At 53.8% G+C, this 12,610-nt stretch overlaps 1 protein-coding gene across 3 annotated transcripts; it reads left to right on the top strand.

Annotated features, from left to right (window-relative positions):
* The first annotated feature begins 218 nt into the window (after window positions 1–218).
* NELFCD (negative elongation factor complex member C/D) lies at window positions 219–12,577 on the top strand. Of its 3 annotated transcripts, none has more exons than XM_047067935.1 (15): window positions 219–323; window positions 3,980–4,095; window positions 4,336–4,445; window positions 5,287–5,396; window positions 6,497–6,604; window positions 7,210–7,362; window positions 7,578–7,708; window positions 8,363–8,528; window positions 8,764–8,898; window positions 9,328–9,467; window positions 10,173–10,287; window positions 11,280–11,375; window positions 11,455–11,595; window positions 11,941–12,070; window positions 12,164–12,577. In XM_047067935.1, the coding sequence occupies exons 1-15, from the start codon at window positions 237–239 to the stop codon at window positions 12,196–12,198; spliced, it is 1,773 nt and encodes a 590-aa protein (XP_046923891.1). In that variant the 5' UTR covers window positions 219–236; the 3' UTR covers window positions 12,199–12,577. The 3 variants fall into 3 exon arrangements, with proteins under 3 accessions (XP_046923891.1, XP_046923892.1, XP_046923893.1); XM_047067936.1 differs by having other exon boundaries at window positions 225–323; window positions 3,983–4,095; XM_047067937.1 differs by lacking the exon at window positions 12,164–12,577 and having other exon boundaries at window positions 225–323; window positions 11,455–11,506; window positions 11,941–12,064.
* The last annotated feature ends 33 nt before the right edge of the window (window positions 12,578–12,610 follow it).

Here is a 12,610-nt window from a genome sequence, read left to right as displayed (position 1 = left end):
GCCACCAGCCCAGGACAGCCTTTGTGCCCCGCCCCCTCGCTCAGGCCCCGCCTCCCGCCGGCTCCCGCCGGGGTCCGGGCGCCTGGAGCCACCACTGAAGGGCAGCTCTCTGTGCCCCGCCCCTTCCCCGGACCAAGGCGCGCGGCCGCGGGGGGGCGGAGCCGCGGGACCGCGCGTGCGCTCGCCCGCCTCTGCCCGTGCGCATGCGCCGTATTCGCGCGCGCTCGCGGGAGAGGATGGCGGGGGCCGCGCCGGGCGCCATCATGGAGGAGGACTACTTCGGGAGCGCGGCCGAGTGGGGCGACGAAGCGGACGGCGGCCAGGTGAGGGGGGGCGCCGGGCGCCCCCGACGAGGACCGTTGGTCTCCGTCGCCGGCGGGCCGGCCCCGCCCCCGCCGCGCCGGGCCCCGCGGTCACCGAGTGGTTCAAGCACAGCCCGCCCCGCCCCCTCCCCGTCCGGGGCGCGCTCCCCGCGCCCCCAGAGCGCCCGCCACCCGCCTGCGTCCCCGGGCCAGCGGGGCCCGCCCAGAGCGCCGCTGCCCGTCGAGGGGCGAGCACGCGGCCTCTGTGCGCCTCCGTTTCCTCCCTTGCAAACGAGTGGGGGCGGGGACGGGGCGGGAGACCCGGGCGTGAGGTCCGCCGGCGCCGCGGCCGCGGCCGCCTCGCTGGGGTCTGGGCCGCGGAGGGGCCGACCACCCCGTCGTGTCACGACGGGGTCCCAGTGGCCGCTCCCTTGGGGCCGGCCTCGGCCTACCGGCCCGCCAGGCATATAAGGCACGAACTCGACGGCGGATCGGGCTCAGAGCGCCAAATTTGAACAACTAAGTCGCTTAGAAAGTCCAAACCAGCATCATGAGGGGGAAAGTGCAACTTTGGGCTTTCGTAACACGTGTTTTGCTGTTTGTAAAACGTACTTTTCGGTGCTTTGGTCTGATCCAGTCAATCCTTCCATCGTTGACCTGGAGGGGTTTGGTATGGAGGCTGAGGAGGGGTCTTCCCTTGTCCCCCCCTCCCCCCCCCCCCCCAGGAGGGTTGGGAACTCCGACCTGGTAGCCCCAGCCCTGCCAGTGTAGTCCAAGTTTATTCTAATCTGAAAACCCATCCGAAGTGCTTGTTTAACTTGCAGCTTCTCAGGTCCCTCCCCTGGAGACAGATAGGTTGGCCTGGAGGGGAGCCTGGGGGTTTGCCGTTTAGCAAGAGTGCACATCAGGTGTGGGAAATACCGAGCGCTTTGAAGGAAGGACGCAGTGGGGCGCAGGTGGTTGAAGGGGGCAGGGGTGCAAGGAGGGCTTGGGAGCTGAGGATCGGAGATGCGAAGACAGGTGCTGTGTTTGTGGAGCAGAAAGGAGTCCTCGGTGGTGAGCCGTCTGGTGGATGCGGCGGCCCGAGGTCTGCGAGGGAACCAGGTCTGAAGGGCCTTTGACGGCTGCTGAACGTGACTTGTTCAAGAGTTTGGGGCAGGGAGTGACAGCACAAGGTTCGTGTGTTTGGAGGCAGCTTCAGCGGACGGCCCGTGCTCGCGCTGTCTCACTCCCCTCGCAGGATTGCGAGCTGGCGAAGGAATGGGGACCCAGCCCAGGTCCTTTGTCTCCACCGCCACTTTATCACACCGCTGGACAACCAATGGGACGTGAATGAGCTTAGTGGTGGCTTCGTGTTCCGAGCGTCCCGTTCACAACGTCACAGCACTGGTCACTCTGGGCCTTCCAGGCGTGACCTTACCACTGACGCACATCCAGGGGCCGTCTAGACCAGGGCCCTCGTTTTATAACCCGACAGTCCACCTTGTGCCCTAGTGTGTGCCGCTAGGAACGGCAGAGCCAAGCGTAGACCCCGCCGACAGGAGGCTGGGGAGTCTCGCCTTTGGGGAACTTTCGTCGTGACCCCCATTCAGTGCACCGACCCTCAGAGGCTCTCGGTGATGAGAGGGGTGGACCAGATGTTCCCTTCACGTACATGCTGACTGCTCAGGGGAGGAAGAGGAAGTCCAGCAAGGTGACCGAAGGGGTGACATGAGCTGGACTTTGAACGATGGGGGCGGGTCAGTTTTCGTGACGCCAGGTCTGCTCACTTGACGCCACGTTACTGGACCTGAGAGGCGGAAGACGCGCACGGAGCCACGGTGATGTTAAGTCCAGGTGATGACGATTAAGAGCTGCTGAATGCCGGTAGTGCAGTCTGGCTTCGGGTTGCCGGTGGGGGCTGGCAGGAGACGAGACCGGCCAGGTGACAAGTGAAGGGTTAAAGTCACGCTAGAGGTTGGAGAGCCTTTCTGAGGGAGACTGGAAACTTGACGCAAGAGAGAAGCATCAGACGTGCGGCCTGTGAAGACCGTGGTGGCGTCAACGTGGAAGGTGACCGAAAGGGAGGCGTGAGGCTGAGCCGCCCGGGACATACTGCTCCTGCAGGCACGCACAAAATAAGGAATGGGAAAGGCGGGAGGAAGGGCCGACGGGAGAGACCTGTGGGAAGCAGAATGGGTGGGTCCTCACGACGGGACGCGCGGTGGAATGAGGGAGCAGAAACTGAGGGTGACTCACACCTTTGTGAGTTTGGGGTACCCGGTGGATGACGGAATCCTTTACTAAAACGTAGGTGGTAGGACAAAGATCTGTTCAGAGGTCAGTTGTGGACCTAATGAGTTTGGAGAAGTAGCAGGCATCCGAGGGGCAGTGAGAATAAACTGCTGACACTTGAGTCTGGAGCTCGAGAGAAAGAGAGAGATCCAGGCCAAATTCTAGATTTATGAGCAGGGAGGTGGCATCACCCAAGAGAAGAGGTAGCAGGAGAGAGTAGGGCTGAGGACAGAGGCCCCAGAAAACAGACCCACAAGGACGAGTCTCGGGGTGAAGGCCAGCCTTCCTTCACGGCCTTGCTCCAGGCTCCCTGCACAAGGCAGGTCTGAAAGACTCCCCAGTCCCCGCAGAAGGAATCTGCTCCCAAAGCTTTGCTTACAGAATTGCCCAGGGGTGGGCAGACTTTTTGGTAGAGGACCACATACTAAACATTTTAGGCTTTGCCGGTCCCTGTCACGACTACTTAACTCTGCCATGACGGGGAGAAAGCAGCCATAGACAATATGTAAAATTCCAAAAAATTCTCAGATGGGTGTGGCTGTGTTCCAACAAAACTCTACTTAGAGAAACAGAAGGGCTGGATTTGGCCCTGAGCCGTGGTTTGCTGATCCCTGGTCCAGCTCTTACACCGTCATGTTAGTCACTTGCATGGAAGGTTGGTCTCTCCTCGTTTGTAAAGTCCTTTGGCAGAAAAAGCTAGATCCTGTCTTCTATTTCCGGGGATTTCTAGAGGCAAGTACGGTGCTCAGTACAGAGTAAGCATCTAAAAAGCATCTGCCTAGTAGTTGGGATGACCGTGTTAACACCGGATGGACCTTGATGTCACACATCATCCTGCTTTGTTCTTAGATTCAGTGACTTGCCTAAGGTTGTTTCCACACAGAACAGGGCCTAGTATCTAGCCAGTCCTGCTGATTGGAGGCAAGTCTGTGATCTCTGCTTCCTAACAGCGTACTGATGGCTTGTGCCTTCGAGAATCACTCCATCAGTCTTTGTTGGAAAGCATTAAATGGCACATGTGAAATAATAATAGTGAAAACAATAATAACTGACATCTGTTGAACTCTCACTGAACGTCAGGCGCTAGGCTTGGTTCGTCCAGAAATTAGATTACAGAATCCTTCCAAAAGTCCAATGGGAGCAGCCACTGGTATGATCTTTAATAGAGGAGGAAGCGGATACCCCAGCATGTAGTTGCGATGCAAACCCCCTTGGTGTGGTTCTGGATTCCATTTTCTTAGCCACTCGTTACTTGTCCAGCCCACTTCCTGAGATGATCACAGAAGTCAAATGAAGTAACGTGTGTGGAACGCTTTGGAAATGGACAGGGTTCTGCAGATTTAAGGTGAGATTGCAGGATACTTGCGTTGATGAAAAAGTAGCCTGGCTCTTTTTATCACCAGCAGGAGGATGATTATGGAGAAGGAGAAGACGATGCGGAGGTCCAGCAAGAATGCCTACATAAATTTTCTACCCGGGATTATATAATGGAGCCCTCCATCTTTAACACTCTGAAGAGGTGTGTGAGAAAGGTCATGTGTGTGGGGAGGAAGCTGGGGAACTTAGAGACAGTGTGTAATGGACCCAGAGGGTGATCTGCAAAAGTCAGAATAATGTGATTTGGGAATGGAAAGCTTCTAGACCCCACCCCACCCCACCCCCGCTTTAAAAATCTTAATATCCTGACTATCTTGTCATTGATCCCCATGCCCGCCTACATTCCTATGAGTGTCCTAGCTTTTTTTGTTACCTTTTCTAGGTATTTTCAGGCAGGAGGGTCTCCGGAGAATGTTATCCAGCTACTGTCTGAGAACTACACTGCCGTGGCCCAGACCGTCAACCTGCTGGCTGAGTGGCTCATTCAGACAGGTGCTTTGTGGGTGGCCCCGTCCTGCCTGGTCACCGCCCCCCCACCTTTTTTTAATAGACCTTTGGATCATTATAATGCTGATAAACCGGAAAGGCCTTGTTTGTTTTCCTGGTTTTTAAGACTTCTGTAAGTGGGAACTGAACTTCTTACCTATGTTCATCTGCTTGATTCCTATCTTTGATTCACTAATTTGAGGTTTACGGGTAGCCTGCAAATGGGATTCTCACGGAGCTGTTTTCCCTACCATGTTGTAGAATTATGGGGTCAGACCGTATACCCTCACTGCGTCATTTCTAAGAGGTCTGTTATAGCAAGCGGTGGATGATGGATAATTTAGGCCTGGGTATGATTGTGGCTTTTAGTAATCTGATCAGGGTAGAGCCTCACTGTAAGGCCACTGAGCTGGGTGCAGATGACGTCACGGAGTAGGTGCTGCTGGAAGGCAGTGGGTTCCCTGCTGCCCCAGCTCCTGAACACGGTGCACCTCTCACGGCTGGCATCTGCTCTCTTTCCACCCTTTCGGGTATGTCTTTCTGTCCTCCTGCCTGTCTGTTTTGGCAGTTTGTCCTTGTCTTTACCGAGGCATCCAAGATGCTGCTGTCCTTTCCGTGAAGGCAGACGGCCTTCTGTGTTCTGCCTTGGGCTCCTTTTTTGGGTCTTACCGTTGACCAAGGTTAATAAATCTGAATTTTTATGAGAGGTCCCGAATTCCAAGTGGTCAGAAGCAATTCTGTGATCTTTGGTTCACATACAGACTTTTGACCTGTCTATTTTTTCCAAAGTAGTATAACAAATTGAGAGATGGCCGTTTTCCATCTGGCTGTTTTCATTTTCTTTCAGGTGTTGAACCAGTGCAAGTTCAGGAAACTGTGGAAAATCACTTGAAGAGTTTATTGATCAAGCATTTTGACCCCCGCAAAGCAGATTCTATTTTTACCGAAGAAGGAGAGGTGAGGAGTCTGTCTTCTTTTTCTAATGCCAGTTCCTAGGATCTTTTGCTCATTCCACATGTACAGTGGAACGTGGCGTATTAGGTAAGTAACGCAAAAAGTTGGGCCCTAAAATCAAGGTGTGAGACAGAAATTGTGTAGAGTCAGAATTGCCCTCAAAATGCTCTCTGCAGGGTAGTGAGCTCTTGCACACTGAGACGCACACGGGTGGTGAACTAGAGAGGAGCACTGGCAGACTCACACCTCCCACTTCTGGCGACTCTCGAGCACCGGTCCTGGGAGTGGTGTGGGGTACTCGTCCGGGTCCTCCAGGAAGCAGACGCCAGGACGGGATTCTGTGTGCAGGAGATACGAACGACACGTGTCGCCCGTGAGAGAAGATGGGCGGGGGGCTGGGGAGCCACGATGCAGGTCTGGGCTCAGAAGGCAGAAGGGAGGAAGGAAGGTTGGGGGTGAAGAGCCTTAGGCGACCGGGCAGTTTTCAGAAAGTTCCAGCAGTGTCAGTGGGTGTCTTCAGGCCACAGTCCCCTGTCACTGGAGCCCCACGTCTCCTGGGAACCAGCCTGCCGGGAGCCCTGCCATACTCGATTGGTGGCTGGGAGTATCCGGCGGGCAGCTGGCCTTGGCACAGGTGGGAGGTGGACTCAGAGGGTCTGTCAGTCACACAGTAGGGGAGCTGAGAGACACGTGTTCGCGGCCACCACACATGGCGATGGCCAGAACCTCTGCCCTATCAAACGGCCTTCTCCTCTTGCCAAGGGCAAGATGTGGCATATGCGTTACTTGTGCCTGTGCTGCGGCCACGCTACGTGTACTTCCCTGGACCCGAGTGGCTCCAAGAAGCGCCTTTCAGTGACTCTGGTGTGCGGTTGAGTCTCCCAGAAGCCGTGAGTGGGCTTTCAGGGCTGCAGCGCTGCCGCTCAGCTGCCCGTGTGGCATCGCCAGCTCTGGTCTGCTTCCTGTGCCGGGACCACAGGGCTGGAGCTCGACGCTCACGGGGGCTCTTCCAACTGGAATGTGCAATGGTTGTTTATACGATACCGTCTTCACTAACGCTCAAGCGAGGCCTTTCATCTCGCCGTCCATTTGTTTGTTGGCAGACCCCAGCTTGGCTTGAACAAATGATTGCACATACCACGTGGAGAGATCTTTTTTACAAACTGGCCGAAGCCCATCCAGACTGCTTGATGCTGAACTTCACTGTTAAGGTAGGCAGGGGACTAGTGTCACAGAAAAGGCGAAGGCGTTTATGGGTGAGAGTTATGTTAGTTGGGAAGTGGTCTGTTTCTTTTGAAAGGTCGTATTTGCTTTTTGGTAAAGGTCTCCATCACTTCGCCTCTTTAAATCTGAACAGTGAGAAAGAAAAGCATAGAATATGTATATGTGTTTTTGGATCAACGTGGACTGTGTTTTAGGATTTGGCAGGAACGTATTTTTTAGAGTCCCATCGTGTGCTGAGAGGACCCTTTAAGAAGGCCTGGTTTGGGGCGCTTGGCTGGCTTAGTCGGAGCATGTGACTCTTGATCTCGGGGTCGTGAGTTCGAGCCCTACGTTGGACACGGAAATTAGTTTAAAGAAAAAAAGAAGGCCTCGTTCGTCCACTTCATGTTACACACGAAGAAACCGAGATGGGATGGTTAGCCGGGGCCACAAGCCTAGTCAGTGGTGAGGCGGGGATCAGAATAAGCGTTTGAGACCTGAGACCAGTGTTTGCTTGTCCCACCTTCCCACGCACACTGACGACAAGCCAACTTTCTGTGAAACGTGTGGTCACTACCTGTTGACACTCTGGCCTCTTGTTTTTGTATTGTAGCTGATTTCTGACGCAGGGTACCAAGGGGAGATAACGAGCGTGTCCACAGCCTGCCAGCAGCTGGAAGTGTTCTCTAGAGTGCTCCGTACCTCTCTAGCTACAATTTTGGACGGAGGAGAGGAAAACCTTGAAAAAAACCTCCCTGAGTTTGCCGTAAGTTCTTTGTGTGTCTCAGAAGGCGGCCGTGCATCGGGGTCATGCGTTTTCAAACATGAAATGCTTCTTCCCTGGAGAGAATGTCCAGGTCAGAAGGCCAGTTCCAGCATAATAACTTGCATGCAGAGTGGTTGGGGGTTTGGCTCTTTTGTCGACATCTGTCACTGCCGCAGTTATGGAACCCCAAACTCTCTCCCCCTGCAACGTTCCAGAAGATGGTGTGTCACGGGGAGCACACGTACCTGTTTGCCCAGGCCATGATGTCCGTGCTGGCCCAGGAAGAGCAAGGAGGCTCTGCCGTGCGCAGGATCGCACAGGAGGTGCAGCGCTTCGCCCAGGAGAAGTGAGAGACCGTGTTTGTGCTCGTCCTGGTCCTGACTAGGTGCTCCCCGCAAAGTTCCCCCTTCGCCCTGTGTCCACCGGCAGAGACTCTAGGCCCTCCTCTTGACAGACAGATTGACTCCCTTCTGTCTAGTAGAGCTAGAAAGGTCAGGGTAGTTTTAGATACACGGAGAGAGCTTGCTTTCTGAAGTTTGGCTTTGATGAGTATTCTATAAGGTACTTGATTATTGTGCAGTTCACTGGATCTGTGAACCTGTGTTTTCATATATTAGGATTCATCAATAGCAAATGATAGCGGTCCTGAAATAGTTGTTCAGTAGTTTAATTGTTCTGTTGCGGTCCATATCTTACGGAATAAAATTAGCCCTTGCTGGCTTTATTCTCTCCTAACGGAGTCTTAATAAGACACGAAAAGTGAGTGGCTCCTCTTGGAAAGTCTGCAAGCTGTATCCAACCCTTCTTTCCCAGTTAGCTCTAAATGCTGTTTTTGTGGGTCAGTCAAGATACCAGTGAATGACAGACATACGAAAAAAAAAGGGACCCAAACAATTCCAAGAATGAGGTGTGGAAAAAAAGGAAGGAAAGAGGCAGAGAAGGAAGGAGAGGGCAGGGAGCCACCTTCCTAACAGTGGGATCTGTGCTTTCCCTCACCCAGAGGTCATGATGCCAGTCAGATCACACTTGCGCTGGGCACAGCTGCCTCCTACCCCAGGGCTTGTCAGGCTCTTGGGGCCATGTTGTCCAAAGGAGCCCTCAATCCGGCCGACATCACGGTCCTCTTCAAGATGTTCACAAGCATGGACCCGCCTCCTGTTGAACTTGTAAGTTGCTTTCATTTTAATAATAAGGTGGGACCCCCTCCATGCCGATTAGAAGGGTTATTTTGGAAAACCTGTGTTTCTCCTAAGTCCCTGAATACAAATTCGTTTCTGTCCTTTTCCTCACCCTCCCCCGTCACGTCCTCGGCGTGCCCTCACTCCTGCCGTAAGCGCACATGGACTGACCTGACGTCTCCTCCGCGCGTTCCTTTTCATCGAGCCGTGTGTGTCTCCTCAGATCCGGGTGCCGGCCTTCCTGGACCTGTTCATGCAGTCGCTCTTTAAACCAGGGGCCCGGATCAACCAGGACCACAAGCACAAGTACATCCACATCTTGGCGTATGCTGCCAGCGTGGTTGAGACCTGGAAAAAGGTACCATCAGTTCTGAGGATCGATGCACTTTTAGGGGGACAAGTGACCTCCTCTCTTTGGTGTTATTTGGGGAATTTGGGCTGTAAGAAGTCATGAGCCCAACGAGTGTCAGAAACCTGTTTGTAGTGTTCGTGCATGAAATAGTCAAAGTGCTGAATGTCTCAAGAGAACATGCATAGCATCTGTTAATACTTTTCACACTGGAATTTGAAGTGCGACTACAGAAATAAGCAGGTCCCTCTCTGCCACAGGCCCAGCCTCACTGGCTTGTTCCTGCACGCTGGGCGACTCTGACGGGTGGCAGCCGAATGGACTCGACTCCAGGGACAGGGAAGGGGGTTTGCAGAGAGGGGTAGCCTGTAGCAGATGACCCCAACTGCAAGGCCACCGGGACTCACTAACTCTGTGTGTGTGTGTGTGTGTGTTCAGAACAAGCGCGTGGGCATCAACAAAGATGAGCTGAAGTCAACGTCAAAAGCCGTGGAGACTGTTCACAACTTGTGCTGTAATGAAAACAAAGGGGCCTCCGAGCTAGTGGCCGAGCTCAGTACACTTTATCAGTGCATTAGGTGAGCAAATTAAACCTTAGTTCTGAACTTGATCCTTCTGGAGGAAGTTGGTTGAATTTTCATTTTATTAAAAGCTTATGTATTTAACAAAAGCTTCAGAGACACTTACTGATTTCAGTTTTTTTGTAAAATGTATATAGAGGACTTTAAATTGTTTCAGCAGCACGAGTACTTCTCAGGTGCTTATCTGCCAGAAGTCTGTTCATGAATCAGCCTAAGGAAATGGAAGACCAACCAGAATTACAAAAGCTGCTTTGAAGGGAAGGGTCTATTTACCGTAAAAATCACGCCAACGAAGTGTTGCTTGTGTAGAAGTGACGATCACAGCAAGCATACAGACGTCTGCGTTGATCAGACAGGCTTACAGATAGGGTGGTCCTCTTAGGTGTTTGAGGCTTTCCCCTGGTAGTCTCTACTAGGGACAGAGAGAGGGTTTGCCAAATAAAACTTCAGCCCAGTCCAGGCTCCCTGAGAGTTCTGCATTAACGATCTTCTTTTAAACCAATAGTGGTTGAAAATAAGCCAGTAACTGAGTTTGGGTCCTTGTAGCACACGTTGAGAGGATCCTGACCTCCTGAGACCGTGTCTCTGACCAGCATCTCCTTGGCAGAGCAGAGGGAGAGCCACTTGCTGGGATAGATGGGGTGGTGGCGTTTCTTTTTTTAACTTCATTTAAAGGAAGCATTGTGCCCCATTTTCCCGTAGGTTCCCAGTGGTGGCCATGGGTGTGCTCAAGTGGGTGGACTGGACTGTGTCAGAGCCGCGATACTTCCAGCTACAGACCGACCACACCCCGGTACACCTGGCCTTGCTGGACGAGGTACGGGGGCTGCGGGGCCTTGGGCGGCACTCCGTGTCCGTGCCTTATCCTGCTCGTGCCTGTCCTGCCAGTACATCTGTCACTGAATCCACAGGCTACTCGGTACAGAGCTAGTGACTTTTTATCCTCAGGGAGGATTTTCCTTTTAAGGAACTGGTTTTGGGGTGCCTAGATGGCTCAGTCTGTTAAGCGTCTGACTCTTGATTTTGGCTCAGGTCGTGATCTCACCATTCATGAGATTGAGCCCCCCACCAGGCTCTCTCCACTGACAGCATGCAGCCCGCTTGGGATTTTCTCTCTCCCTCTCTGCTCCTCCCCCTGCCCCCAGAAAAAAATTTTTAATGTTTCCTGATCTGTTTTAATTTTTTTAATGTTTATTATTTATTCCTGAGTTAGAGAGACAGCACGAGCAGGGGAGGGGCAGAGAGAGGGAGGGGCAGAGGGGGAGACACAGAATCGGAAGCAGGCTCCAGGCTCCGAGCTGTCAGCACAGAGCCCGATGTGGGGCTCAAACTTGTGAGCCACGAGATGACCTGAGCTCAACCGACTGAGCCACCCAGGCGCCACTATTTTTGAGAGAGGGAGCACAAGCTGGGGAGGGACAGAGAGTTAAGGGGACAGAGGATCTGAAGCAGGCTCTGTGCTCCCATCAGAGAGCCCGGTGAGGGGCTCGAACTCGGGAACCATGAAACCGTGACCTGAACTGAAATAAAGAGTTGGACGCTTAAGCACTGAGCTTCCTGAGGGCCCCGAATAAAAAGAAAATTTAAAGAAGGAACTTGTTTCATTGGCTCCATAGATTTCTCAGTTTTTAGCAAGTGTTCCGAAAGGACGAGCAAAGGCACGGAAGCTGACCGGCTTTGGGCGAGGGCTGCCGTCATTAGCCGCCCGCTGTCTGCCGGCCGCGACGGTGATGGCGGTTCCGGGCACCGATGGTGAGCCCGGGGGCCCGGCCGCGGTGCTCAGCGAGGCCCCCTTTGGCGTGTTTGTAGATCAGCACCTGCCACCAGCTCCTGCACCCCCAGGTCCTGCAGCTGCTTGTGAAGCTTTTTGAGACGGAGCACTCCCAGCTGGACGTGATGGAGCAGGTGAGCAGGTGGCCCACGGGCTTCTGGAGGCTGGGGAGAGGACCCGTCGTGACGGATTTGTCTGCCCCTGCCCTTGTAGCTTGAGTTGAAGAAGACCCTGTTGGACAGGATGGTTCACCTGCTGAGTCGAGGTTACGTACTTCCTGTTGTCAGTTACATCCGAAAGTGTCTGGAGAAGCTGGACACTGACATTTCACTCATTCGCTATTTTGTAACTGAGGTCAGCAATACACCGTTTGTTTGTTTCACGTTTCTACTGTTAACGCTAGCGGCGCCTTTTGGCTTAATTAATTTTGTGCCCAGCTCTGAGAACTGTGCTCTCTGCTAATCGTGGTGACAATGGTTACATACCATTTACCAAGCACATCCCACCTTCAGGAGCCATATTATGTTTTGCCCGTAGAACCACCTGGGGTCTTAACGTTGGAGGCTCGTATTGTCACCGGGGAGCAAAGAGCGGGGAGGGGAGGGTGACTGTCCCCAAACTGTCTGCCATTTCATCGGATGATGGTGGGATGCCGCTCGTGGGCTGTGTGGGGAACGACCTGGTGCTCTCTCGTCCTAGGTGCTGGACGTTATCGCTCCCCCGTACACCTCTGACTTCGTGCAGCTCTTCCTCCCCATCTTGGAAAACGACAGCATCGCAGGCACCATTAAAACAGAGGGCGAACATGACCCCGTGACGGAATTTATAGGTAGGGTTGGGACGTACGTGTCCCTCCGCCGCGACCTTGTCACCATTCACCTCCTGTTTCTAACCCCGTGCCTGTTTTCCTTCTGTGTTAAAGCTCACTGCAAGTCTAACTTCATCCTGGTGAACTAATTCAGTGCACCCTCCGGAGCTGACACAGAACGTTCTGAGACCAGTTGTGGGAAAGCCCTCCCAGGAGCCGTTGCCGAAGAGGCCCCATCGGCATCTTGGGACCGGGCCCTGGGGGAGGAGGTGGGGACTGTGGAGCCGCTACTACGGGCGGCCCCCTCTCCTAGGGGCTCGCGCTGCCCCCAGACCCTGCTGCCCGTGTTCTCCCCCTGGCGAAGGAACGGAGTCCCTCCCGCGGGTCGCGGCGAGCTCGGGACCAGAGACTCGGAGATGAACTACCTTCCGAGGTGACTTTTCTCACAAGAACCTGATTGGTTGACATTTTGTCATGTTAATTTTCCAAGAACAAATTAAAAGTCTTTCTGCTGGATCGGCAGGTGTAGATCCTGGTGGTGTTCTCGTGTGTAAATAAGGC

This window comes from Lynx rufus, unplaced genomic scaffold (genome assembly GCF_022079265.1).
Source record: "Lynx rufus isolate CCGP_SWC_20201006 ecotype Redwood Valley unplaced genomic scaffold, mLynRuf1.p SCAF_8, whole genome shotgun sequence".
Classification (NCBI taxonomy): domain Eukaryota; kingdom Metazoa; phylum Chordata; class Mammalia; order Carnivora; family Felidae; genus Lynx; species Lynx rufus.
Note: the sequence above shows the minus strand (reverse complement) of the source record. Positions and strands in the feature narration are given on the sequence as shown.